This window comes from Dermochelys coriacea, chromosome 1 (assembly GCF_009764565.3).
Source record: "Dermochelys coriacea isolate rDerCor1 chromosome 1, rDerCor1.pri.v4, whole genome shotgun sequence".
Classification (NCBI taxonomy): Eukaryota; Metazoa; Chordata; order Testudines; family Dermochelyidae; genus Dermochelys; species Dermochelys coriacea.
In genome coordinates, this window is record NC_050068.2 from 263,018,686 (window position 1) to 263,043,632 (window position 24,947).

The following is a 24,947-nucleotide window of genomic DNA, read 5'->3' on the forward strand; positions in this document are numbered from 1 at the left end:
AACTAAGATGTGTTTTAGGCAAGATGGGTCATGTGAGGTATCATTGGAAAAGTTATGATTTACTGGATACGATAATCCTATTTGTATGCCTGTATCATTTCTGTATCTGAAGTCAGGAATATCGACTATGTAACAATTACAACTGTGTTTGCACTTGGGGAATGCCCACCAGACAGAATGCAATCAGCCTGGAATGGGTCATTAGGAAGAATAGGACTTTGAAGATGCTAATCTCCCTCCTTCCTGAGAAGCTTCCTGGGATGCTGCTTTGACACTGCAGGGTCATGTGATCATGTCACCTGGTACTGGATTCCATCTTGGACTTCTGGTATGTTTCCACTGGGCGGAGGTGGGGAGGAATTGAACCAAAGGATTCCCACCATATGTAAATCCTATTTAAGGCTGGGGAATGAGTTAATCTTGGTTCTTCTCCACTCTCTCCCCACCCAAGAAGGAAGATTGCTGAAAACACCTCAACAAAAAGCGGGAGAGGGGCAGGGCCTGAGCCCAGGCAAGAAAGATCTAGCCTGTGAAAAGAGAAAAGGAGTACTTGTGGCACCTTAGAGACTAACAAATTTAAAATCTGTTTGCATTTGGAGAGGAAGATGATGTCTGTCTGTATCTGTGCGAGTTTTTTCATGAAGTTGACAGATTTCCACTCTATACGGCTAAATTCAGTGCCTTGCATAATGACAGGTTTCAGAGTAGCAGCCGTGTTAGTCTGTATTCGCAAAAAGAAAAGGAGTACTTGTGGCACCTTAGAGACTAAAAAATTTGTTAGTCTCTAAGGTGCCACAAGTACTCCTTTTCTTTTTGCGAATACAGACTAACACGGCTGCTACTCTGAAACCTGTGAAAAGAATATCTGGAGATTGAAGCTACAAGCCATGCAGTTTACCTTCAAGAAACTTTGCAATCTTCCTAAAACAACACTTAGGATGAGAATTTGCTACTATTAACCAGTTACTTTAGCGTATTAAGCAATCTTAGTTTTTGTGTTTTGTTTTATTTGCTCAGTAATCTGCTTTGATCTGTTTGCTATCCCTTATAATCACTTAACATTTATCCTTTGTAGTTAATAAAGCTGTTGTTTTCTAAAACCCAGTTTGTGCAATTCATAATGGGGAGGGGGAAAAGCTGTGCATATCTTCCTCCACATTGAGGGAGGGAGCGAATTTCATGAGCATACACTGTACAGTTTTCTGGGCAGCGCAAGACAATACAATTTTGGGTTTGCACCCCAAAGGAGGTGTGTACTTGAGTGCTGGGCAATCCCCAAGCTGAGTCTTCCCACACAGAGCTGATCTCAGTGTCTGTGTGCCTTTGCAGCTTGGTGTGTCCCTACCTGTCTGTGTGCTAGAGGAGGCTTGAGGGCCTGGCACAGCAGGACTGGGTGAGGGAGCCCAGGCTGGTTGAACGGACGGGCTCAGTGGGACCCCATTACATCAGGTGGCACTCTGGAAGGGGGGTCTAACCCATCACAGGCTACACACCTGAAATGCCATATCCTTAATGAGTACCAAGGTGCTCTGTGATGTTATGATAATTGTTAAGCAGACTCTACCACACTTTAACTCACTTTGCTGCTTCTAAATATGGACTAATATCAATGAATTCCTAAGCCAGAACTGATGGTAGTGGGAAAGGCATGTCTGAGGATCCTTTATTTTCTCTGATCTCCCATCTGGAGAGGTTTTAGGGCTTAGCATGCCAGAGGCCTGGCATAATTCCAGTAGCCAGGGGCTGCCTTTGATCCCCATATCCAAACAGAGCTTTGCAGGCGACGAGAGAAAGAAGAACTGCGAAGTGATGTAGCAGCTCTATTGCAGCCCATATAGACTTTTACCATAAGAAACAGGACAGAGTCTGGTTTTGTAGAGTTGAAATATGGTTATTGAAACTTGGGTTTCACCCACTTACTGCTTTCCCAGTTCCACATAACACAAGGTAGTATATGTCCACATCTCATGACCCAACATGGAAACCAGATATAGACATTCTATGAGCACCTTACTGACATAAGGAGTGGTATCAGTGGGGTGTGAAGGGAGAAACATCCTGAGCTCCTCAGCCAGAGGGGTTTCCACAATGTCAGCTTTGACGGGGATGGAAAGAGGAGTAAAAGGGAGGGGCTGGACAGGAAAATTCTTGGGGTTTGGTGAATCCCACCCCCATGGTAGAAGTGGCCGATACAGTACAGAACTCAGCGGTGTCTCTTTTAATACCGTGAGTTTCACAGACATGTTTGGAAATGGAACCCCCTTCCCAGCCTTGGTATTTATTCACCCAAATCTTGGCTTGGTAAAAGTGTTCTCCAGAGTTAAAATAGAGATTTTTAAGGTGATTCTTTATCTCTCTTGCCAGCCCCGGGGGCAGCTACAAACCAAAAAAACCCCAAAAAACAGCTTGAGTTAGCCGATATGAAATGGGAATAATCCACTTCCTGGTTATTGGCCCAACTGTGATTTGGAAGCTTCCAGCGCCACGGGTTCGGGCAAATGCCCAGACTGGGACATGGGGTTGAAAGGATGTTTCTAATTCTTGTAAGTGCATTCCAGCCAGGCAATGACAGGATTAGTGTCTCTCAGTCATGTGACCTACCACACTACATATGACTCAGTCATTCTCCTATCACACCAATTACAAATATAAAGGAATCACAGTTCTCCCCTCTGCTCTGCCTGTCCTATCAGCTCACAATTTCGCTTAGGTTATTTCCATTGTAGCTGCCTGTCTACGTTAGGGCTTCCAGCATCGCTCACACTGGTGGCGCTGAACCAGTTTTAGCAAATGTGGGACACTAGATATATTTCCCTCTTGTGAATAAGGCGGTAGAGAGGTGGCAGATCTAAACAGGTTACCCAGCTTCCCGCTGCTACCCAAGTCCTACTGTACTATAATGTTAAATACCTGTTGGCTATCAAAGAGGCTTGTGTTTTCCTTCGAAACTGGAATCTCAAGGAGTTCAAAGATTCGATCCATTCTTTGTGACAGCTTTTCTTTACATATGGAAAACACAGCCTGCAGTGCAAAAACAACAACAGATCACTGTAAATACTGATGAACATCAAATTAGAAGCATGGTGCAGTATGTACAAGACTTAAACCTCATCTGCAGTAGAGAGGTCATTCAACAGTAACATCTCTCAACCAACATAAATGCACCTTGAATCCAGGTGCAAAAATGCTTCAGACAGCTGTCAGGGATTGAAGCTATCGCAGTAATCTGTGGAGGTTAATCAATTAAGTGAGTGCCAGTGTGGGGACTTCCCACTGGCACAATCAGCACACAATTCCGACAGCAGTCATTCCATTTCTGTGCACCTGTGCTGTCCTCTTAATTGTACAGTGATGATTTTTCCCCAATAAACCCAGCATTGGAGCAATAATTAGAAATCAAAGCTAGATCTCCTATGTGCAACGGCAGAGCGCTACTCACAAGGAAACCAGACAAGATGTTGCAACACGCTCAGCTGATGCCTAGTTGGAGTGAGAAATGGCAACAAGAAATTGAAACTGCTCTTCTGAATGCCAGAAGTGTGCAGCACCATTAGGTTGGTCTCCATGGCATAATGATGCAAACTCCCTTTGGGGGCACTAGCAGTCTCTGTTTATGGGAGCACAGTGACTTAACTGTTGCAGGCTCCTCTATGCTCAGGCCAAGCAGTCTGGCTCTAACTAATCTGGTTACTAAGAAAGAGTTGGTTACAATCTAAGACTCTGATCCTGCTGTCTGATCTGTGAGAGAAGACCCCTACATCAGTTTACTTTAATAGGGCTTTACATGGACAGAAAGATCTGCCTACACAGATCCATTGCAGAATCAGGGCCTAATTGACTATTACCGAGGTCCTGTATTGTACATTTCTACACTCTTAGAAGTGAAAATTACCATGTCAAAATACAAACTATTACCTAGGTTGATACATTGTATTAGAATTAGCTCTTGGGATATTTTACATTAGATTTCTGTCCTCTGCCCTAGAGTGATCACTTTAATTTTACTAGCTGTCCCTAGCACATTAAAAGTGGCATTCAAACAGATAAACTGTCACCTTTTTTGACTGCCTTACCGGGTATAAAGGTTTGAAAGATTTTTTTTAAAAAAGAAAAAATGTTGATGGTTTTTACATTCAAAATTGTGTCTACAATAAAAGGTTTTGCTGCAGGACTCTGGACAATTGGATTGTCTCTTATGCTAGTTGACTGGAGCCCATGCAAGGTCCATTCTGGGAGCTAGGGATCAGCAAGGTGCAGCACTACCCGGGTCATAGCTCCTTTCGTTTGCCATGCCCCCTACCCTGGGGGTTAGATAGGGATTGGCATATAAACCCCTATATAAAGGGATCTTCCACTGGCCAGGTAAGCCACCTTTTATGTTTGTTTTATGTCACTGGAGAGACAAGGCAGAGTCATCGGGTGTCACATCATTTCCCCTTTTTTATTCTTTAAGAAAGGAATATGTATTTACACCCTTGCAAAGCACAACAGTTCCCCTGCCTCTACTGATCTGTATGTTGTTCACTTACAATGAAGGAAGTCCAATCTGATCACAGGACTGGAAGCTGGGTACTCTCGAATTCTAACTCCTGCTCTGCCACTGATGTGCTATTTGACCTCAGACAAGTCATTTAGGCCAACATTTTAGAGTGTTTCCGCTAACTTTGGTTGCTTGACTTTTTGGGGGCCCCATTTGAGACACTTAGGGCCTGATATTCAGAAGCATTGAGTGACTGGGGAGCTATGGGTGCTCATTGCCTCTGAAAAACAGGCACTAGGTGTTGGTGTCTAAAACTGAGCACCCAAGAAGTCAGGCAACCAAAGTTAGGGAACATTTTTGAAAAATTTAGCCTTAATCTGTATTCCCCAGGGATGGGGATAATACAACTCACTATCAAAGACACCTGCCACCATGGTTGCTAAAAGGGGTCTGTGAAAATTAGTTATTTGTTGCAAAAAGCGTAAGATGGAGAGAATAATATAAAAGATCATGTTTACCATTATTAAACGTGTCCAGATAAAGTAAGCAACACCCACACACTGCCTCCAGATCCTTCTTCACCCAAACTTCATTGAGATTCCAGATAGCTTGGTTACATTCTACATTCTTTAATCTCCTCTGAGTTGCCTCGTTTCAGGGAGAACCAGAAACTAATAACCTGAGGAAAAGCTGTTCTCAGGGTATTTACAATTTACAACTGGGAAGTACTTGTTATTACAGAGAGCAGCTATTTGTACTAGCATTAAACATTAGATAAGTATTTGAGCTTTGGGATTCTGGTCCAGTCCAAACATTTATTCACTAAACATAATTGCCAACACTCCCACATTTACTTCACATTCAGGCACTACACCTCTGTGAGTTAATGCTGTGTCAGAGCACAGGGACTAAGACATGTTTTAGTCCTGTAATTTGAGTCTCCTGCCACCAGGGGTACTTTTTTGTGTTTCCTGGCAGAGCCCAGGAGGCAATGTGAATTGCCAAGGAGTGGTAGATGTAGCCTTTGCCGGCCAGTAGTGACATCAGCAGTGGCAAGCTGAACAAATAATCTCCGCTGAATGGTCCAAGTATCTCATCCATGCATTACATGCAGAATAGTGGCTTTGGTAAACTTAGCTTGAACTCATAAAAATACTGATTATGTGGTGGAGATTATACAGTTAACAAAAACAGCTAGATGTTGGTCACAGTGGGGTAAGATTACTTTTACAACAAAATGTATGTTTTTAAAATGAAGTTGACGCAAACCACCATTTGCAAGTGGACTGAGTTTATTTATTGTGCCTGGCTTTCACATTAACAGGATTGTAATACATTTTAGAAAAGAGCTAAATTCAAGGGTTACCAAGTGATAAAGCAGATCTACTATTTCACATATTTTTACCATATCCAATGCCCTTTACATGACAGAGTGGGTGACTCTTTCCCTATGCCCTAATTAAGGCTGGTAAGTGCACTCGGATTCCTACTTGCAAGCGGTGGTGTCTGCATGTTGGCAAACACAATTAACAAGGAAGCTTTCATCCTTCTAGTTATGGTCAGTTGTCCTGAACATGGAAGAATTAGAGAGAGGCCAAATTGGGAATCTTAAATCCAAACTCATTTGAATTTCTAGGATGGGGAAGAGAGAGCATAGTTGAGAGGAGAGGCCTTTCATAGAACTCTTTCATAGAATATCAGGGTTGGAAGGGACCTCAGGAGATCATCTAGTCCAACCCCCTGCTCAAAGCAGGACCAATCCCCAATTTTTGCCCCAGATCCTTGAATGGCCCCCTCAAGGATTGAACTCACAACCCTGGGTTTAAGCAGGCCAACGCTCAAACCACTGAGCTATCCCTTTCCCAGGCCTGCGTTCTGTTTCCATCTCTGATGCTGATCTGCTGTGTGGCCGTAGGCAAGTCACTAAACCTGTCTGTGCCTTGGTTTTCCCATCTGTAAAATGGGGATAATAATATTTCCTCTCCTTTGCAAAGGGCTCTAAGGTCTGTGGATGAAAAGTTGTACCTAAAAGTATTATGTAATCCTCAAATCTTGCCCCACCCCCACTATGATTTTGACTGAAAGCCAGAAGGTCTATTTTCCAGCCACAAGTCACATGCGGCTGAATTCTTACGAGCAGTGCTCATGAGATGATGACACCATCAAACCCCCCAGTCCTAACACTTGTTCAATCCTGAAGCCAAGAGCTTGGCCTAAATCTATTCCAGATCTGAATGTGACCAGCACCTCCCAGTCCACCTCTAATTAGAACTGTTGCAGCCCCTTCAGCAGAGGAATACAGAGCTATTAATACCCATCACCTGCTTTTTACGATGAAAACTGAACAAATGAAGCCAATGGTTTCAACTAAATCATTTCTCAATTAGAAGAAAAGGAAATCTTAGCTTCTTCTGAAACCACTGCCCAGAAATAATGTGATGGTTCTTACAGACAAAGACAGACCATGCTATGAAAAATGTACAATCTCAATGCACTGTTTCAGTTTAACTCTTTGAATGATAGGGTTCCCCTCCCCCCGCCCTATACAAGCTGTATCTTCTGAAGAGGTTTCTAGATGAGGCCCTATCTAAATCCTGGTTCAAAATATCAAAAGTCACAGTTTGATGAAAGAGGGAAAACAGGCAAAAATCACAAGAGTCACTGACATATTTCTATTTCTTGTAAAATGCAGAAGAAAAAACAAAGCTGCATATTTCTGACAGCAACCCGTTTCCCCAACAAGTGCCCCCACCCCCTGCCAGGTGCCAGATCAGCTCACAGCCTCTCTGACAAGCAACCCATCCTCTCCCTACTGCTGAACTGCTCACAACTGCGCATCGTACAGGCCCTCACCTTAATGACAGCTATTGAATCCCCAGGAAATATTACCTCGCTTTCAATTCTCCCAACTGCTGAACACTTCTTCAGCCTTCCCCCATAACAAGTGCCCCAGGTGAGTTAAGGGTTACACCGAAATATAAAATTGAATATGAAAAATATCAAGTAAAAAATGTAACACAAAATGGGCAACTTCACCCCATCTGTGATATTGTGACTTGGGTAGGGCCTCAGGTAGAGGCAGTAAAGTAAAATATAGAGACCCTCAGAACCCTGTCCTTCCCTCACTGTCTAAAACACATATGGACAGAACAACAGTTTCCATGACCAAACTGACTGACTTATAGTGCCTACCACTGTAGCAAACACCACACAAATGACATGAAATTACCCATGGTGGGAGCATCAGTTAAAAACACTGCCGCTGTTGCCACCACCAATATTTGCATCTAGCTGGTAAGGGGATCAAAATAGTCAGCCAAAAGCGTTTCACCTCCACCACCTCCCCCAAAAAGAGAAAGGTTGTTGTGTTGTGCCCTGGAACCTGTCACAATGGGCTCTGGCAGAGTCACTCCAAAGGCATTAAAACAGCTTTTTTCTCTCTTCCCAAATTGGTAAGAGATGATTTATCAGAACTAGAAAGTGAAAGCAGACAGTTCCCCTAACATAGGGTTGCTTCTGTTAACTCTAAACAGCATAAAAAATGCAGTAGGTGATTTGGTGCCAACTGGCAGAGAGTCAGAGAGGGGAAAAAAACAGTCATTTAAGCCCATGCCTAGCCAATACTACACTGGTCCTTGTGGTGTATCTCCCCAAGATTTTTCCAGTCCAGTTTCAAATAACCCAAGTGATGTAGGAGACTATTCCACAATCCACTAAATCTCACTGTTAGGAAATATTGGCTTACATTCAGCAGAAATTATCCTTTGCTCAATTTCCTCAACACACATACTGTTAGATAAAGAAACAGAAGGGAAAATTTCTATTTCTCAGAAACCCAAGATGGGGAGGGAAGCCAGCAACAAAGAGGATGTGTCTACGATTAAGCAAGAAACACTTACTGGCTATTTAGTTTTAACACCCCTTGAGTGCCAGAGTCTCAGCACTTTTCTCTTTTAACCTCTGGGGACTCGGTTAGCTATCCAAGTACTACGAGGGGCTGCCTGCCTTTCAGTAGATAAGAGTTCCCTCTAAATGTCAGGGTGAGGGATCTCAGGAAAGAAGGGAAAGTTCCACTGTGTGTGTCATACCAATTATAGGTTTCAGAGTAGCAGCCGTGTTAGTCTGTATTCGCAAAAAGAAAAGGAGTACTTGTGGCACCTTAGAGACTAACAAATTTATTAGAGCATAAGCTTTCGTGAGCTACAGCTCACTTCATCGGATGCATTTGGTGGAAAAAACAGAGGAGAGATTTATATACACACACACAGAGAACATGAAACAATGGGTTTATCATACACACTGTAAGGAGAGTGATCACTTAAGATAAGCCATCACCAACAGCGGGGGGGGGGGGGGGGGGGGGGGAAGGAGGAAAACCTTTCATGGTGACAAGCAGGTAGGCTAATTCCAGCAGTTAACAAGAATATCAGAGGAACAGTGGGGGGTGGGGTGGGAGGGAGAAATACCATGGGGAAATAGTTTTACTTTGTGTAATGACTCATCCATTCCCAGTCTCTATTCAAGCCTAAGTTAATTGTATCCAGTTTGCAAATTAATTCCAATTCAGCAGTCTCTCATTGGAGTCTGTTTTTGAAGCTTTTTTGTTGAAGTATAGCCACTCTTAGGTCTGTGATCGAGTGACCAGAGAGATTGAAGTGTTCTCCAACTGGTTTTTGAATGTTATAATTCTTGACGTCTGATTTGTGTCCATTCATTCTTTTACGTAGAGACTGTCCAGTTTGGCCAATGTACATGGCAGAGGGGCATTGCTGGCACATGATGGCATATATCACATTGGTAGATGCACAGGTGAACGAGCCTCTGATGGTGTGGCTGATGTGATTAGGCCCTATGATGGTATCCCCTGAATAGATATGTGGACAGAGTTGGCAACGGGCTTTGTTGCAAGGATAGGTTCCTGGGTTAGTGGTTCTGTTGTGTGGTGTGTGGTTGCTGGTGAGTATTTGCTTCAGATTGGGGGGCTGTCTGTAAGCAAGGACTGGTCTGTCTCCCAAGATCTGAGAGAGCGATGGCTCGTCCTTCAGGATAGGTTGTAGATCCTTGATGATGCGTTGGAGGGGTTTTAGTTGGGGGCTGAAGGTGATGGCTAGTGGCGTTCTGTTGTTTTCTTTGTTGGGCCTGTCCTGTAGTAGGTGACTTCTGGGTACTCTTCTGGCTCTGTCAATCTGTTTCTTCACTTCAGCAGGTGGGTACTGTAGTTGTAGGAATGCATGATAGAGATCTTGTAGGTGTTTGTCTCTGTCTGAGGGGTTGGAGCAAATGCGGTTATATCGTAGCGCTTGGCTGTAGACAATGGATCGAGTGGTATGATCTGGATGAAAGCTAGAGGCATGTAGGTAGGAATAGCGGTCAGTAGGTTTCCGATATAGGGTGGTGTTTATGTGACCATCTCTTATTAGCACCGTAGTGTCCAGGAAGTGGATCTCTTGTGTGGACTGGTCCAGGCTGAGGTTGATGGTGGGATGGAAATTGTTGAAATCATGGTGGAATTCCTCAAGAGCTTCTTTTCCATGGGTCCAGATGATGAAGATGTCATCAATGTAGCGCAAGTAGAGTAGGGGCATTAGGGAACGAGAGCTGAGGAAGCGTTGTTCTAAGTCAGCCATAAAAATGTTGGCATACTGTGGGGCCATGCGGGTACCCATCGCAGTGCCGCTGATTTGAAGGTATACATTGTCACCAAATGTGAAATAGTTATGGGTCAGGACAAAGTCACAAAGTTCTGCCACCAGGTTAGCCGTGACAGTATCGGGGATACTGTTCCTGACGGCTTGTAGTCCATCTTTGTGTGGAATGTTGGTGTAGAGGGCTTCTACATCCATAGTGGCTAGGATGGTGTTTTTAGGAAGATCACCAATGGACTGTAGTTTCCTCAGGAAATCGGTGGTGTCTCGAAGATAGCTGGGAGTGCTGGTAACGAAGGGCCTGAGGAGGGAGTCTACATAGCCAGACAATCCTGCTGTCAGGGTGCCAATGCCTGAGATGATGGGGCGTCCAGGATTTCCAGGTTTATGGATCTTGGGTAGCAGATAGAATACCCCAGGTCCTGGCTCCAGGGGTGTGTCTGTGCGGATTTGTTCTTGTGCTTTTTCAGGGAGTTTCTTGAGCAAATGCTGTAGTTTCTTTTGGTAACTCTCAGTGGGATCAGAGGGTAATGGCTTGTAGAAAGTGGTGTTGGAGAGCTGCCTAGTAGCCTCTTGTTCATACTCTGACCTATTCATGATGACGACAGCACCTCCTTTGTCAGCCTTTTTGATTATGATGTCAGAGTTGTTTCTGAGGCTGTGGATGGCACTGTGTTCTGCATGGCTGAGGTTATGGGGTAAGCGATGCTGCTTTTCCACAATTTCAGCTCGTGCACGTCGGCGGAAGCAGTCTATGTAGAAATCCAGGCTGCTGTTTCGACCTTCAGGAGGAGTCCACCTAGAATCCTTCTTTTTGTAGTGTTGGCAGGAAGGTCTCTGTGGGTTAATATGTTGGTCAGAGGTGTGTTGGAAATATTCCTTGAGTCTGAGACGTCGAAAATAGGATTCTAGGTCACCACAGAACTGTATCATGTTCGTGGGGGTGGAGGGGCAAAAGGAGAGGCCCCGAGATAGGACAGATTCTTCCGCTGGGCTAAGAGTATAGTTGGATAGATTAACAATATTGCTGGGTGGGTTACGGGAACCATTGTTGTGGCCCCTTGTGGCATATAGTAGTTTAGATAGCTTAGTGTCCTTTTTCTTTTGTAGAGAATCAAAGTGTGTTTTGTAAATGGCTTGTCTAGTTTTTGTAAAGTCCAGCCACGAGGAAGTTTGTGTGGAAGGTTGGTTCTTTATGAGAGTATCCAGTTTTGAGAGCTCATTCTTAATCTTTCCCTGTTTGCTGTAGAGGATGTTGATCAGGTGGTTCCGCAGTTTCCTTGAGAGTGTGTGGCACAAGCTGTCAGCATAGTCTGTGTGGTATGTAGATTGTAATGGATACCAATTATAGGTTTCTTTTCCATGATTGTCCAGAAGAGGGCAGCAACAGGGATCAGTATTTCTCTCTCAGTGGAGAGTCAACAGATGCAAATCAGTTACCTAACCATGAGAGATCACCCAGGAAGCTAACAGCCTTCCCAGTGCTCCCACCCCTTTACTGGCATGGGAGTGAGGGAACTCAATTTAGATACCCCATTACACCCACAGAGAGAATACCTGGCTGGCCTTCCTATAGCTTAGCGTTACTCATAGGAATTGCCACACCAGAACAAGCCAATGGCCCAATGAAGTCCAGTATCCCTTCTCAGGCAATAATTAACATATGCTACTTCAGAGGAAGGTGCAATAAACTCTCCACAATGCACTTATTCTATACTGTGATAGATTAAGCAGGAGGGGGGAGATATTCTCCTGATTTGACCAGAAAGCCTGGTCAAAAAGGATCCCTGGCAGCTCCGGTCAGATGACCAGGCCGTTAAAAGTCCAACTGGTGGCGCAACAGGTCTAAGGCAAGCTCCCTGCCTCCAGTGGCACTGCACAGCTTCCAGAAGCAGTGGCATGCCCCCGCTCTGGCTCCTAGGCATAAGGGCATCCGGGGGCTCTGCACGCTGCCCCTGCCCCAAACACCAGCTCTGCAGCTGCCATGGCCGGGAACCACAGCCAATGGGAGCTGCAGGGGCGGTGCTTACGGACAGGGCAGGATGCAGAGCCACCTGGCCATGCCTCTGCTTAGGAGCCGGAGAGGGGACATGCCGCTGCTGCCAGAGGTAAGTGCTGCCCGGAGCCTGCACTCCTAACCCCCTCCCACACCCCAACCCTTATCCCCCTCTCACCCTCCGAACCCCTCAGTCCCAGCCCAGAGCACCCTCCTACACCCCAAACCCTTCACCCCCAGCCCCACCTCAAAGTCCGCACCCCCAGCTGCAGCCCTTACCTCCCCATCCTGATCCCCCTCCCACCTTCCAAACCCCTTGGTCCCAGCCTGGCCCCCTCTCCTGCACCCCAAATCCCTCATCCCCAGCCCCATACCAGAGCCTGCACCTCCAGCCGGAGCCTTCACCTCAACCCCCTGCCACAGCCTGGAGTCCCCTCCCGCACTCTGAACCCCTCAGCACCAGCCCAGAGCCCGCTCCTGCACCCCAAATCCCTCAGCCCCAGCCCCACACCAGATCTTGCACCCCCAGCCGGAGCCTAACCTTCCCACACCCCAACACCCTGCCCCAGCCCAGAGCCCCCTCCCAAACTCCAAACCCCTCAGCTCCACCTCCCAACCCAGAGCCCCCTCCTGCACTCCAAGCCCCTCATCCCCGGCCCCATCCCAGAGCCTTCAACCCCTCCCGCATCCCAACCCACTGCCTCATCCTGGAGCCCCCTCCCACACCCTGAACTCATTTCTGGCCCCACCTTGGAGCCCCTCACCCTCTCCCACACCCCAACCCCCTGAGCCAGCCTGCTGACAATGAGCGAGTGAGTGAGGGTGGGGAGAGAGAGCAATGGGGAGGGTGTGAGGGGGGGCCTCAGAGAAGGGGTGGGGCCTTGGAGGAAGTGCGGGGCAAGGATGTTCGGTTTTGTGCGAGTAGAAAGTTGGCAACCCTACAGTAGTACCTCTCACTCCCCACCTGGGGAGCCATTACACTAACAGGGACAGCTCCCTTGGATAATTTTAGTATCATTAAGAGGGCGGCTGAAGAGCATCTGAGACAAGCAGCACAGGTTGCCTCTGATCTGCCCATGACTCTCATTCAATATAAAGTGATATAAATTGAAGAGGGAATTACAAGGGAAAAGTTAGCCCGGTCGCTTTAAAGGTTTGCCATGCCAGCTTCGGGCAAACACTTCCAACCAGGATCAATATAAGGAAAAAGCCTGTTTGTTTGGACAAAAGGCAGGTGGGCATTCTGAAGCCTGGCCATGGGAGGCAGGTGCGGGGTGAGATCTTTATTTGGAAATAAGGTGCAAAGCTGGCCTGGGAGACAACTATTCTCCTTAGAAAGACTTTTTAAATTGTGCAGAAAAATCAAAAATAGTTTGTCCAAAGCAATAAATACAATAGTTAATGGATTGAAGAGACATACAAAGGATGTTTCAACAGAAGTGGTGATAATCTCTTCAGATCATCAGTGTCTAATATCTCTGTGGGAGGTGTCATGTCTGACAGTATAATTAGGGCTCCGTGTCTGTCACGGAGGTTGTGGAAGTCCATGATTTTCTGTGACTTCTGCTGCGGGCAGTGTGGCTGACCCCAGGGCAGCCCAAGCAGCTGGCTCGGGGGACTGCCTGAGCAGCGACCGGTGTGGCTGGCCCAGGGGACCACCCAAGCAGCTGCTGCTCTGGCAGCCCCAGGCAGCTGATGCCGCTGCCCCCCCCTTAAAGCTAGTGCCACTGCCCCGCCCTCCAGCAGCAGCCCCCCCAAGGCAGCCAGAGCAGCCGCTGCTCTGGTGGTCCCGGCAGCGGCCCCTGGGGCGCACTCCACAGCAGCGGCTGCCCCAAGATTTAGTCAGGGGTATTTATAGTAAAAGTCATGAACAGGTCACTGGCCATGAATTTTTGTTTATTGCCCGGGACCTATCCATGACTCTACTAAAAATACCAGTGACTAAATCATAGCCTTAATTATAATATACAGACTAATACTTTGGAAATTAAAAGGACAGCAGGCTGTAACTAGGAAGCCTGAGGGAGAAGGGGAAAAGACTGCTATCTATGGAACCAAGATTTGTCTCTGACATGCTGCCTACAAAAAGGAGATAGAGAAGAACAGGACAAGCTGGAGAAAAGAGAATTTACCTCAAAGCAATGAGTATTGTTACTGCAAGTGCCCCGAGGGTACCCATCTAGATGAGCTATTGCAGAGTTTCAGGTAAATGTAATATGCACTCACCACTTCTGTGGCCTGCCCCACTGGAAGAAGTTATCTGGGACTGAGTGCTGCTCCCTGGGTCTCCCCTTCCCTAGAGGTGATCACAGCTAGACAGGATGGTCTAAGTTCTAACCAAGAGAAAAACTTAATACTTCTAGCGTGAAGAAAATACAGAAAGCTGAGAACAGGGCATCTCACAACACGAAAGTACATTCCAATGGAAAGTAAATTCTACCTCCATGCCCTGAGCAGGTCTAATCCTTTAACATAAGGAAAATGAAGGTTCCCATTCTCTTCTTTAGAAGTCCTTCCTCTCAGGGCACCTTGAAAAAGAAAACCTCTCCGTAATCAGGGAGGACTGTGGCCCTCAAGACCCTCACTGCACCTTCACTTGGTAGTTCTCCCATTCCCGGCTCCTAACAGGACGTTATAGCTCTAAGGCATGGGAGGCCCCAACACCTCATGTCATCTTAACGTTACTCCTCCCTTTGAGCTTCTGTGACTACTTGCTGGTCTGTGTCCGTCAGAATTTCCCTGACCCAATTTTGCAGTTACCTTCAACGACCTATTTGTGCAGAAATTCCAACAACACAGCTGCTCCCTCCCAACCTTCAGGAGCTTTCCTGAAATCCAGGACATTTTGCTGAGGATTTAGTACAAGAAAACAGAAGTCCCCATTCTTAAGGCTCTACCTCAATCTGCTCTTTGTTGGAGTTGGGAACAGGAGGGGGCTTTCACTTTCAATGGAGTCATTTGAGATCATCTATAGTGTGCTGGAGCCCTCCGTCATTACTTACCCAACACAACTGTATCCCCTCCCATCCTTTAGATGTAGCATACTCCCACATCTTTCCACTCCCTCCACTATACACACAGCCTCTAGATCCACCTGTCTGTACCCCCATACAGACACAAAGCACTCCCCACTCCTCTCTGTACAGAAACACAACTCCTGTCTACACAGACCTCCCAGACATTCCCACTCCAACACACACCAACTCCCTTCGCCTTGTGCACAAATTTCCACACATGCTCCCTTCCACACCATATACACAAACCACCAGAGAGACTTGCTGGCCAGAGGAGGTCTTCACCTCACAATGTAGCTGACATCTGTTGATATAGAGGACAAGTCTGGAGGAGTGCTGAAGTGATCTTTGCCCCATTCGGTGAAATTGAGCTGGCATGAATTTACCAGGCAGGTGCTGAAGATGCCTTGCAGCAGGGCTGAGATGGAGGAAGACTCTTGGAAAATGCAACATGTGAAACTAAGGAGCCCCTGAGCTGGGCTATAACAGCCTCAGTGCTGGTGCCCTGATTCATTGCTTGGTTAAGCACCTTTCCTTTGTCTCTACTAGTATTACTAATGCACCCATCACTGCAGTATCTAGACCCATCTACAGGAAGGCTTCTGGCTGTGTGTTTGGAACTACTGTTTCTTTTTGTTTATGATGCCAGATCCATATCAGTGTATTACACCAGACACACTGAAACACCTTGCTTGCTATCATGGTAGGATCAGTTCCTTCCTCCCCCTAAATCATCCCTTATACATGGGATTTTGTCCCTCATTTGAATAGTTCCAGAACACTGCTTCCTCCACCTCCTGCTGCAGTGTTTTTGTGTCTTAAACTTTTCTTCATTAAAAAAATTCTCCTAGTGTTTAACCTGAATTACTCATGCAGCAGCTTAAGCCCCTTTGCTTCCTGTTCTGCCCTAAGTGACTAATAAGAATAATTAGCCTCTGTTCTCTTTCTACAACCTCTTTCTACCACCTCACGTTAGATTTCTATCAGACACTTGTCTCTCTCTCCAGCAGTTGACTCCCCCTTACCCTGAGCAGGTTGTGCTGTAGTGTGCTCATCGTTTTTTTCTTTCTTTTAAACCTCTTATGGAGCCATGTGAGGAGGATCATAAATGTAAACCAATAGGATTAGGGTAATGAAAGGGAAAGAAACACGTACGCTCTGGATCTTCAGTGTTGTTGATTTCCTATTGTGCTACACGGCCCATTGGGGGTGCAGTGAGCTCAGGTAGTGGTGGCCTGAACTTCTAAGGATGTGCCTTCAAAGATAGAACTAAGGTCATAAATGAAAAGGGTCAGGTGATCTCAGTCTAGGCTCCAGCAGACGTTTTGCCCATACTGCCAACCTATGACATGGTAGAACATAATTCTATATTTGCTCAGATCGGGGGCTGCCAAGGACTGGAATAGCAGGAAAGTTAGAAGATAAGGTGGAAGCGTATTGAGGGGCAGGCCTGGAAAAGCAGTGTTCCTGCAAGGCAGGAGTAAGGTGAATTACTAGAGCTGAGTGAGAGACCTGAGCACTGGAACAGCAGAAATGCTGGAAAGTCAGGACTGTGGTAAACTGTGGTGCCTAGGATAGCAGTAGCCCTCTCTGATTAAACAAACAGCAGCAGCAAAGGGCTCCAGAGCTCTGTGTACAACCCTCCCACTGATGTGGATGGTCATCACCATAAAAAGCCTTCAAAGGAGGTGGAGCAGCATAGGCAAAATAAATGTTCAGACCAGGACCACAGAGATTCTCCCAGCCCAAGCCCTCCAATTTGAGGGATACAAAGGCCAAGATGAGGAGTGGGCTGTGATGGCCAGATTAGTGGAGTTTGATTCAGATGCCAGTTCTCAGCAATAGATGAGTTGAAAAAAATCCCCTTCTTGTCAGAGTTGCCAGCATGGAATGATCAAACCACAAAGAACTATAAAAGCATCTTGTCTACATCCCCGACGACATAGGGAGGTCACTGCTCTGACCGTGACAGACGCTGTGGAGTGGAGTTGGCAGGTCAGGGACACACTAGAAAGGGATCAACATAGGCTCACTGACACTCTGTGAAGAACACGTGAGATGTCTATTATTCATTGATAGTATGTGTACCTCTGTCTATTTGAATGCTACCATGCTGCTTGCTGTATGGGTGCAAAGAGTTAACTCAGTCCTGGGTGATTTTTGCAGGTCTGCAGATACCTGTAATGAGCATCGGTGATTGGGCTATCAATGCCTTTGCAGGTTTGCCCCCACCAGGCTCTGCTCAGCAGGCTCACTAGTAACCCCAAGTGGTGGTGGTAGTGAGAATCCAAGTGGAAAAAGGAAACAAAGCTAGGAAGGAGTTAAAAGCCTGAGCCCTGAAGCTGAGAGTGTCCAAAGGTGGAGTTACTGCTGCGGAAACACTGACCCTCCTCTCTTGGCTCCCTAAGATTGGGGGGGGAAGGCTAAGCTCAGGTAGGACATTATGTAGGTGCAGGGCTTTTTTCCTCCTGATTGCTACATTCCTGTAGATAAATAAATACTTTGTTTTGAAGAAACTGTTGGGTGTCACTGTGTTTACCTAGTGTTCATGGCTCCAGAAGGGAAATCTATAGCAGGGGCCAATCCCAACTGGACCATCTGAGGAAACATGGTTAGTAACAGGTGTGCTGTAGCCTGGAGACCCAGTCTAAAGATGGGGTGAATCTCAGGATTTTACTCAGAGACGTGTGGGTGCTGGGCCCGTCACTTGGAAAAATGTGAGATGTCTATTATTTATTGATAGTATGTGTACGTCTGTCTATTTGAATGCTACCATGCTGCCTGCTGTATGGGTGCAAAGAGTTAACTCAGTCCTGGGTGGTTTTTGCAGGTCTGCAGATACCTGTAATGAGTATTTATTTTTTATTTATTTCCAAGCCCGTGATTTGGAAAAATGGCCACAGAGATACTGAGTGAGGGGTCAAAGGTACAACTTATCCTGCAACTGTGATACCCACAGCAGCGTGGGGGTGTCTTTATGGAAGAAAATGGAAACACTGCCATGGCTGAAGTCATTGGATAGGCCAGCCCAAACCCCAATCCCTCTTCTCCCTCCCCTCCCTTCACAGCAACACCTCTTCTCTGTGTACTGTGGTCCCCTGCTCTCACAGTGAGAATGCTATCCCCCCCTCTCCACATGGTAACCTCCTTTCCTGATTAGAGGTGATTAGAGAGCACTAAAACCTGCAGAAATGTGACTGACTGAAGTGGAAACAAAGCACCCATTCAAAAGCCCTTAAATCCCTAGGGTAGTATATAGAGAGCTCTGAAACAGAGATCAGGAGCACAAATCACACTACCTGCAACTCCCTACCCTTCCTCTCTCATCTCACTGCACTCTAATCTCAACATGGCATTCTCTGAAGCAGAAGTGCAGAGGGCTCGTGGGGCCTGGGAGAAGATGTATGCCAATGCTGAAGACAATGGGACAACTGTGCTGGTCAGGTAAAGAAAGATCCCATTCCATTGCTAGCCAAGAGGGGGAGGAAAAGAGACTGATAGAACTACATGCTAGGAACTTGTTCTGGTGCAATTTGCACAAATTCCTTGCCTGGAAACATTAGCAGCTATAGATACCACACCTCAGTGGGAAATAGATGAGACAAAAGAGGTTCAGAGAGTAAAAGTAAAAGAGGAGTGTGGAGAAGTGGGTTGGAAAAGATGAAAAACTAGAACTATTTCACTTGAAAAGAAGAGATATAACTGAGGTATATACAATAATGAACAGTAAAAAAGAAAAGGCCAGCTAGCCAGACACTCCTCTTCACTCTGTCCCATAAGCAGCTAACAATGGGACAGACAAAACAGGAAGTTAACTGACTTTCCTTAGTCCACATACAAGTCTGTGATAGAACTAGCAACAGAATCCAGAACCTATGTCCCTCTAAACTCCTTTAATGAGTTGTTTACTTCTATGTCCTCAAAACTTCTCTTTCAATTCTCCTTGACCCTTTCCAATCTAGCTTTCATCTATTTCATTCCACAGAAATTGCTCTCACTACTGACCTCCTCTTACATAACTAATAGCTTTGTTTCTAGTCTCATTCTCCTTGGATGTTTTCCTCTAGAGAATCTTAGCACTGGCTTTCCTTCTACTTCCCAAAAATTCAAACTTCTCTTCATCTTCAAAGCACCCAATAATTCAGCTGGCATTTACATCTCTGCCTTTATCCACTCTAACCCTGCCACGGATCTGCCCAAGTGCGATTCCTTACCGTTTCTGGTATGTCTTTCACTCACTCCTTCCTCCTTTCATACCACTCTGAATGCCTGCATCAGCCTCAGTAAATGTACATAAAGCTCTTTCCCTCTCCATCCTAGAATATTGTAAAGTACAACTAAGGTCAGAAAAGAGATAATTTTAAAAATGGTGCTGTCTCATTCAACAGATCTGTTCCCTGTGGTATTTACTGTAAAAGATTTAGCACTTTTTATTACTGTTAGCTCTAAGCCAACACAGCTTGTGGAGAATGAGTTGGATTCTATTCCTTTCCATGCACTAAACTGCACAATTGTTGATTAACATCTGATTGCAGAAGTTTTTTTGTTTTTACTGGCAATGATGCCCAAGCCAGGAGTCCTGGCTTTAGTCACAGATCCTGGGCTATACTTGCAGGGCTGGAAGTTTTGGGGAAATAAAAAAAAAAAAAATCTTTACCTATAAAATGATATGATAGTCACTGAGTCACAAACCTAGAACCATACAATGCAATTTTTAGAGTCACTTCTCATGTATATAGCCGCACTCTGAACCTCAGCTATTCTGTGAGGCATTTCAATTACAATGACCACCTTCCACTCCATTTCTGTATTTCATTGCTCTGTAGTGTATTAACTTGTACCCCTTTAAACCATAAGCCCTTCTGCCCAGGAAATCTTAGTTGGAACTTTCTATGGCCAGACTAAATAAATTATTAGTTTGGTCCAGAGAGGGAAATATTGTGTTCTTACATGATTTGCCAAGGTGCCGCTAAACTTTGGATGGGATTATAGAAAGAAGCCTCATTTCCTTCACAGGTGACTTCAGCCTAAACCATCTTTTGAGTGAATGATGCCAGTGGTACCTAACACTTAACCATCTGAAGGCAGGCAGCAAACTGCAGTCTGGGCCTTCCCCGAACGAGGGGTTCCCTCCATCTATTCATGTATTTAGATAAGGGGAAGAGCCTACCACTTGGATTCTCTGTTTCCATCTTCTTGGGCTCTTGCAACATCCTTGGTGGGACTGAATTTCCAATTTCCAGTGGATTTCAGCTTTTTATTTTTTGTAATTTGTTTTATAAACCATCCATTTAAGTGGGCAAACTGAACAAGGTAGGATTTTAATCCAGGTACAGAAGGTGAATGTGCTTCCTGGCTTCACACTCCGGAGGCATTTTCTGTTACATACTTTTGTTAAATGATGAGAGAAACTAGCTAGGAAGAGAAGACGACAGGTAGGCTGTGAGCATTTGGTATTAGCAAGTGTCATTGTGGTTACTGGGTTTCTGGCTAGCAGCAGCCTGAACAAGTTTTAAGGTGTAATTATCAAGAAAAAATCCTGGAGATGGATGAGTGGAGGAAATGGCAGACTACTACAGGACAGTGGTCTGGAGTTAGCAGGGATCTGCTTTTGACTTGCTCGGAAAGAAGGGAACGAAGGCCAGAGAAAGCCAGAGGTGACACAGAAATGGGAGCAAGTGATGACTATAATTACGGAGAGAAGCCAAGGAAGTACATGAGACAAGGTCTTGAACGTGAAGCTACACCAGTGTCAATGCCTCAGTGCTCAGCTCTTTAGGGAAAAAAAAGTAGCTCAACTGTCTTGTATTCCTCTCCCATTTCTTCTCCGACCCACTGCAGAATGTTTACAGAACACCCAGACACCAAGTCCTACTTCACCCACTTTAAAGGGATGGGCACAGCCGAAGAGATGGAACAGTCAGATCAGGTCAGGAGTCATGGCAAGAGGGTCCTCACTGCCATCAATGACTTGGTCCAACACCTCGACAGCACTGATGCTTTCCTTGGAATAGTGAACCCATTGGGCAAGAAACATGCCATGCAGCTCAAGGTTGACCCCAAGAACTTTAGGGTGAGTCAGCAGACTTCCCCCCTCAAATGTACCACATGTAATGGGATGCACATCTTTCCTGTGAGACAGAACAGGTGTCAATCAGCTTTGATGATGCTTATGCATTTGGGGCTGCTGAAAGGTCATAATTAGAACTGACAAATGTGCTGCCAGTAGTGTCCTTTCCCCCACCCCTATATCCCCTTGCATCACATTACCCAGGCTTGTAATATAGTACTATATAGAATGTACATAGAACTTTTAACCTTCAAAGCATTCTGGTAGCATTAATTAAATCTCAAGACTTACCTAGGAAGTAGGTTAGTATTGTAATGACATTACCTATATATTTAAAAAGAGATAAAGACCCTTATTGTTGCAGAGCATAAGACACCTAGTAAATGAGGAGATCAGGAGAAAGCTTACCTTACGGGCAGGCTAATCCATAATTGTTCAGTACATGGTTTCTTGCACCTTATGCTGAAACACCTAGGACCGTGTCTACACTAGAGAGCGTACAGTTGCACAGCTGTACAGATGCAGCTGCGCCGCTGCAAGATCGCTCATCTAGCCACTTGATGTCCATTGGAGCGAGCTCTCCTGTTGGCATAATAAAACCGCCTCCATGAGCGGCGATAGCTATATCAGTGGGAGAAGCTCTCTCAATATAGCGCTGTCCACACCAGTGCTTCTCTTGGTCTAACGTATGTCACTCAGAGGTGTGTTTTTTCACATCCCTGAGCGACATAAATTATACCAACAAAAGTGGTAGTGTAGACATGGTCTAATACTGGTCAGAGACTGGTCAATCTCCTTCCTTAGAAGTCTTTAAGGTCAGGCTTTACAAAGCCCTGGCTGGGATGATTTAGTTGGGGATTGGTCCTGCTCTGAGCAGGGGGTTGGACTAGATGACCTCCGGAGGTCCCTTCCAACCCTGACATTCTATGATTCTATGACAGGATAATGGATTAGATGGACTACTGATTTATCTTATATGGCAATTCATATGCTCTTATGACTACGTATGCAAGTGTGGCCAAAATTAATCCATCAGATATGGGATAGATTTACACAAACAGTGGTAATGGTGCAGAGTGGGTTTTGCACCACAGCTCATTTTCATTACCCATTTCCAGTTCTGAATGCCACACATTGCAAAGCTGTTTCCGTGTCCCTTTCCCTTCTCCAAAGAGAGTCAGGCAACTTTTTCTTATTAGGAGGAACACAATTGACAAACAGCAATTCTTATTCACAGATAGAATCAGTTCACATGGTCTGCTTCTTTCCCTCCCACCCTCCCTTCTCCTTTAGATAATCTGTGACATTATCTTGCAACTGATGGAGGAGAAATATGGTGGAGACTGCAAGGCTTCCTTTGAGAAGGTGACCAACGAAATCTGCACTCGCCTGAACAATGCCTACAAAGAAGCTGGCTGGTGAGGAAGTGCCATCTCTGGGCTCCTAAAACCTCTCACCAACACCAAGACTCAGCACTGAATCACTGACTTTGAACTTCCAGCCACAGTTGAAAGTTAAGAAAAAACAGGAAAAGCTAACATGAACATAGGAACGTAAATACATATAGGAAAATAAAAACATATACATCAAAAGCAACCAACAAATCTTCATGCACTTTGCACCTAGAGATGTCCCAGTTTGATTCTTCTGTCAATATGTATGTAAATTAGCAATAATCTTGAAAGCCCATGTAATACATTTTAAGGTAGATACTTCTGGATAAAAGACTCATCACTTCACCTGCTACTAGAATAGAAAGGAACCAACCTCCCTATCACCTCCCATCTTTCCATCCCTTGAGTGATGGAGCAGTATTCCCTTTCAGAGCATCTAATCCTCTGGTCAGCAACCTGAAGGGGTCATTTTTGAAGTAACATGAGAGGTGTTCCTTTCTCGAACTGCCCTGCTTGTGAAATACTGAGTGGAAGGCTCCAGGTGCGTGAGCAATTAACTACTGAGAAACCATGAAGGAAGTCACCAGATTGGCTTGTGCAAGGATGGTGAGATTTCCAGAAGCATGGGGTGATAGTCATCATCAGGCCAAACAAGGCCACCCACCCCTTCATGGTGGTAAATGAAGGCAGACCTCAAATGAAGTACAGGCCTTAGCAGCAGAGTTTAATTCTTAATCTGTCCACTAGATGGCAGTGGTATCACACATACTAGTTTGTATACTATGTAAACAATGCCTTAAAATTAATCCAGCTGAGACAGTCTTTCCTTCATCAGCTGAGTGGGGCCTGGCAGGTTTGACTTTGGTGTAAATTCCTCTATAGTCCTTCCCCTCTTCCTTGTCAGCGTTCCTGTTCCATAACGATGCCTCAGCCTCTCTTCACCAGAAAATGACCCAGTGTTTGCTTGATTGTTTTTCCTTGTACTTAAAGGAAGTGGTGAAATCGTTAGTTATTATATTTAACAGCATGTGTCCTTCTGCTTAAGTGTAATTGCAGATATCACTTGATTGTAATAAATAGAATTAAAGAAAGTGAATGTCTCCCCTCACTTGTAAAACCAGAACAGAATATTTCATAACACAGAGGCCCTGTCAAGGGAGTGGGTAGTCAGCTGTGGTGCCTGGTTATAAATGCACTATTACTGGTAGTCGTGTGGAATTTATATTAACCCATCTAGGGTGCAATTCCCAGGCACCTAACAAATTTACAGTGCTTGGACTCCTAAAGTGGTGGAAGGGGAGCTTCTATCTTGTCCAGGGTCACAACCATGGGATAAAAACAAACATTTAAAACCAAACAAAACCAGAACTTGAAGTTTCTCCCACATTCCACAGTTTCATTCACAGATCACATCCACTCAGCAGTAGACGCTGAACTCCCAACATCCAGAAGCTAAACTGCTCCTGGAGAATGAGGACTGACTAGATTGTCTTTGCTTCAGTGCCCTATGCTGCCCACTGAATCCATGTATATTCTCGGCACTCAGATACCTAAAGTGAGTTACCCAGGAGGCAGGAGAGGAGAGTGATGAAGTGGTTTTGTCAGAGATCAGGATCATTCCAGTTCTCACACCTAGCATGAACATACTTGATTATTTACACTTCAGATCAAAATGGAAGTGAGTTGGACTTGAAGATAACTCTGGGAAGGGAAAACAAAGGAAGTAACCAAGCGTTAGGGCACCTGGAGACTGGAATAACTTGGTGACAAGATGCTTGCATCTGAGCAGGCTGCAGGGAGTGAAGCTAGGGTCTGGGAAGGGTAAAAGATAAGTTCAGATGCTTGTCTGTGGGTAGAATACAAGAAAGAGCATCAGCCATTTTTGTGGGGGTCAGATTACAAGCAAATGTGCTCCACTGCAGTTTTAAGTGTTGAGGGAAGGAGCAAAACTTGTGAAAACTATTTATGGTCCCAAATGCATCACAGAGGTTATACACAGAGTCAAGTTAAACGTTGAAACATTACAAATAAATTTCTCCTTTATTTACCTGCTACAACCCAAGTGAAGGGTTCTATTTTCTCCAGGACAAAATAAGATATACAGTCCCTGATACACCTGATATAGACAGAAAGACAGATACAGATGCACAGAAGGGACTGGTACTTGAAAACGGTGGTTTAGGTTTTGAGGTTCTTGTCATCTCACCTGCTGCTGCTGCTGCACTGGGAGGGGTGCAGAAGAAGAGTTTACAAAGAACCCCGAACTCAAGCCCTGGCAGGGACGTAAAGCAGAACTCATTTTCAACTTCTTTGTTTAAAAATGTTAATAGGTTTGTAATTTTAGATTT

The 24,947-nt window shown here is 45.3% G+C and overlaps 1 protein-coding gene across 1 annotated transcript; it reads left to right on the top strand.

Annotated features, from left to right (window-relative positions):
- The first annotated feature begins 18,391 nt into the window (after positions 1 to 18,391).
- LOC119842520 (cytoglobin-1-like) lies at positions 18,392 to 23,685 on the top strand. Its single transcript, XM_038370791.2, has 3 exons — positions 18,392 to 18,579; positions 20,977 to 21,208; positions 22,499 to 23,685. Exons 1-3 carry the CDS (start codon positions 18,485 to 18,487, stop codon positions 22,625 to 22,627), a joined length of 456 nt encoding a protein of 151 aa, XP_038226719.1. The 5' UTR covers positions 18,392 to 18,484; the 3' UTR covers positions 22,628 to 23,685.
- The last annotated feature ends 1,262 nt before the right edge of the window (positions 23,686 to 24,947 follow it).

Bases quoted from the DNA above. Each gene is read 5' to 3' on its own strand.
- LOC119842520 (XM_038370791.2), top strand. From the start codon at position 18,485: ATGGCATTCTCTGAAGCAGAAGTGCAGAGGGCTCGTGGGGCCTGGGAG. The intron at 18,580-20,976 runs GTAAAGAAAGAT...GACCCACTGCAG, and splicing joins GGGACAACTGTGCTGGTCAG to AATGTTTACAGAACACCCAG. The intron at 21,209-22,498 runs GTGAGTCAGCAG...CTTCTCCTTTAG, and splicing joins TTGACCCCAAGAACTTTAGG to ATAATCTGTGACATTATCTT.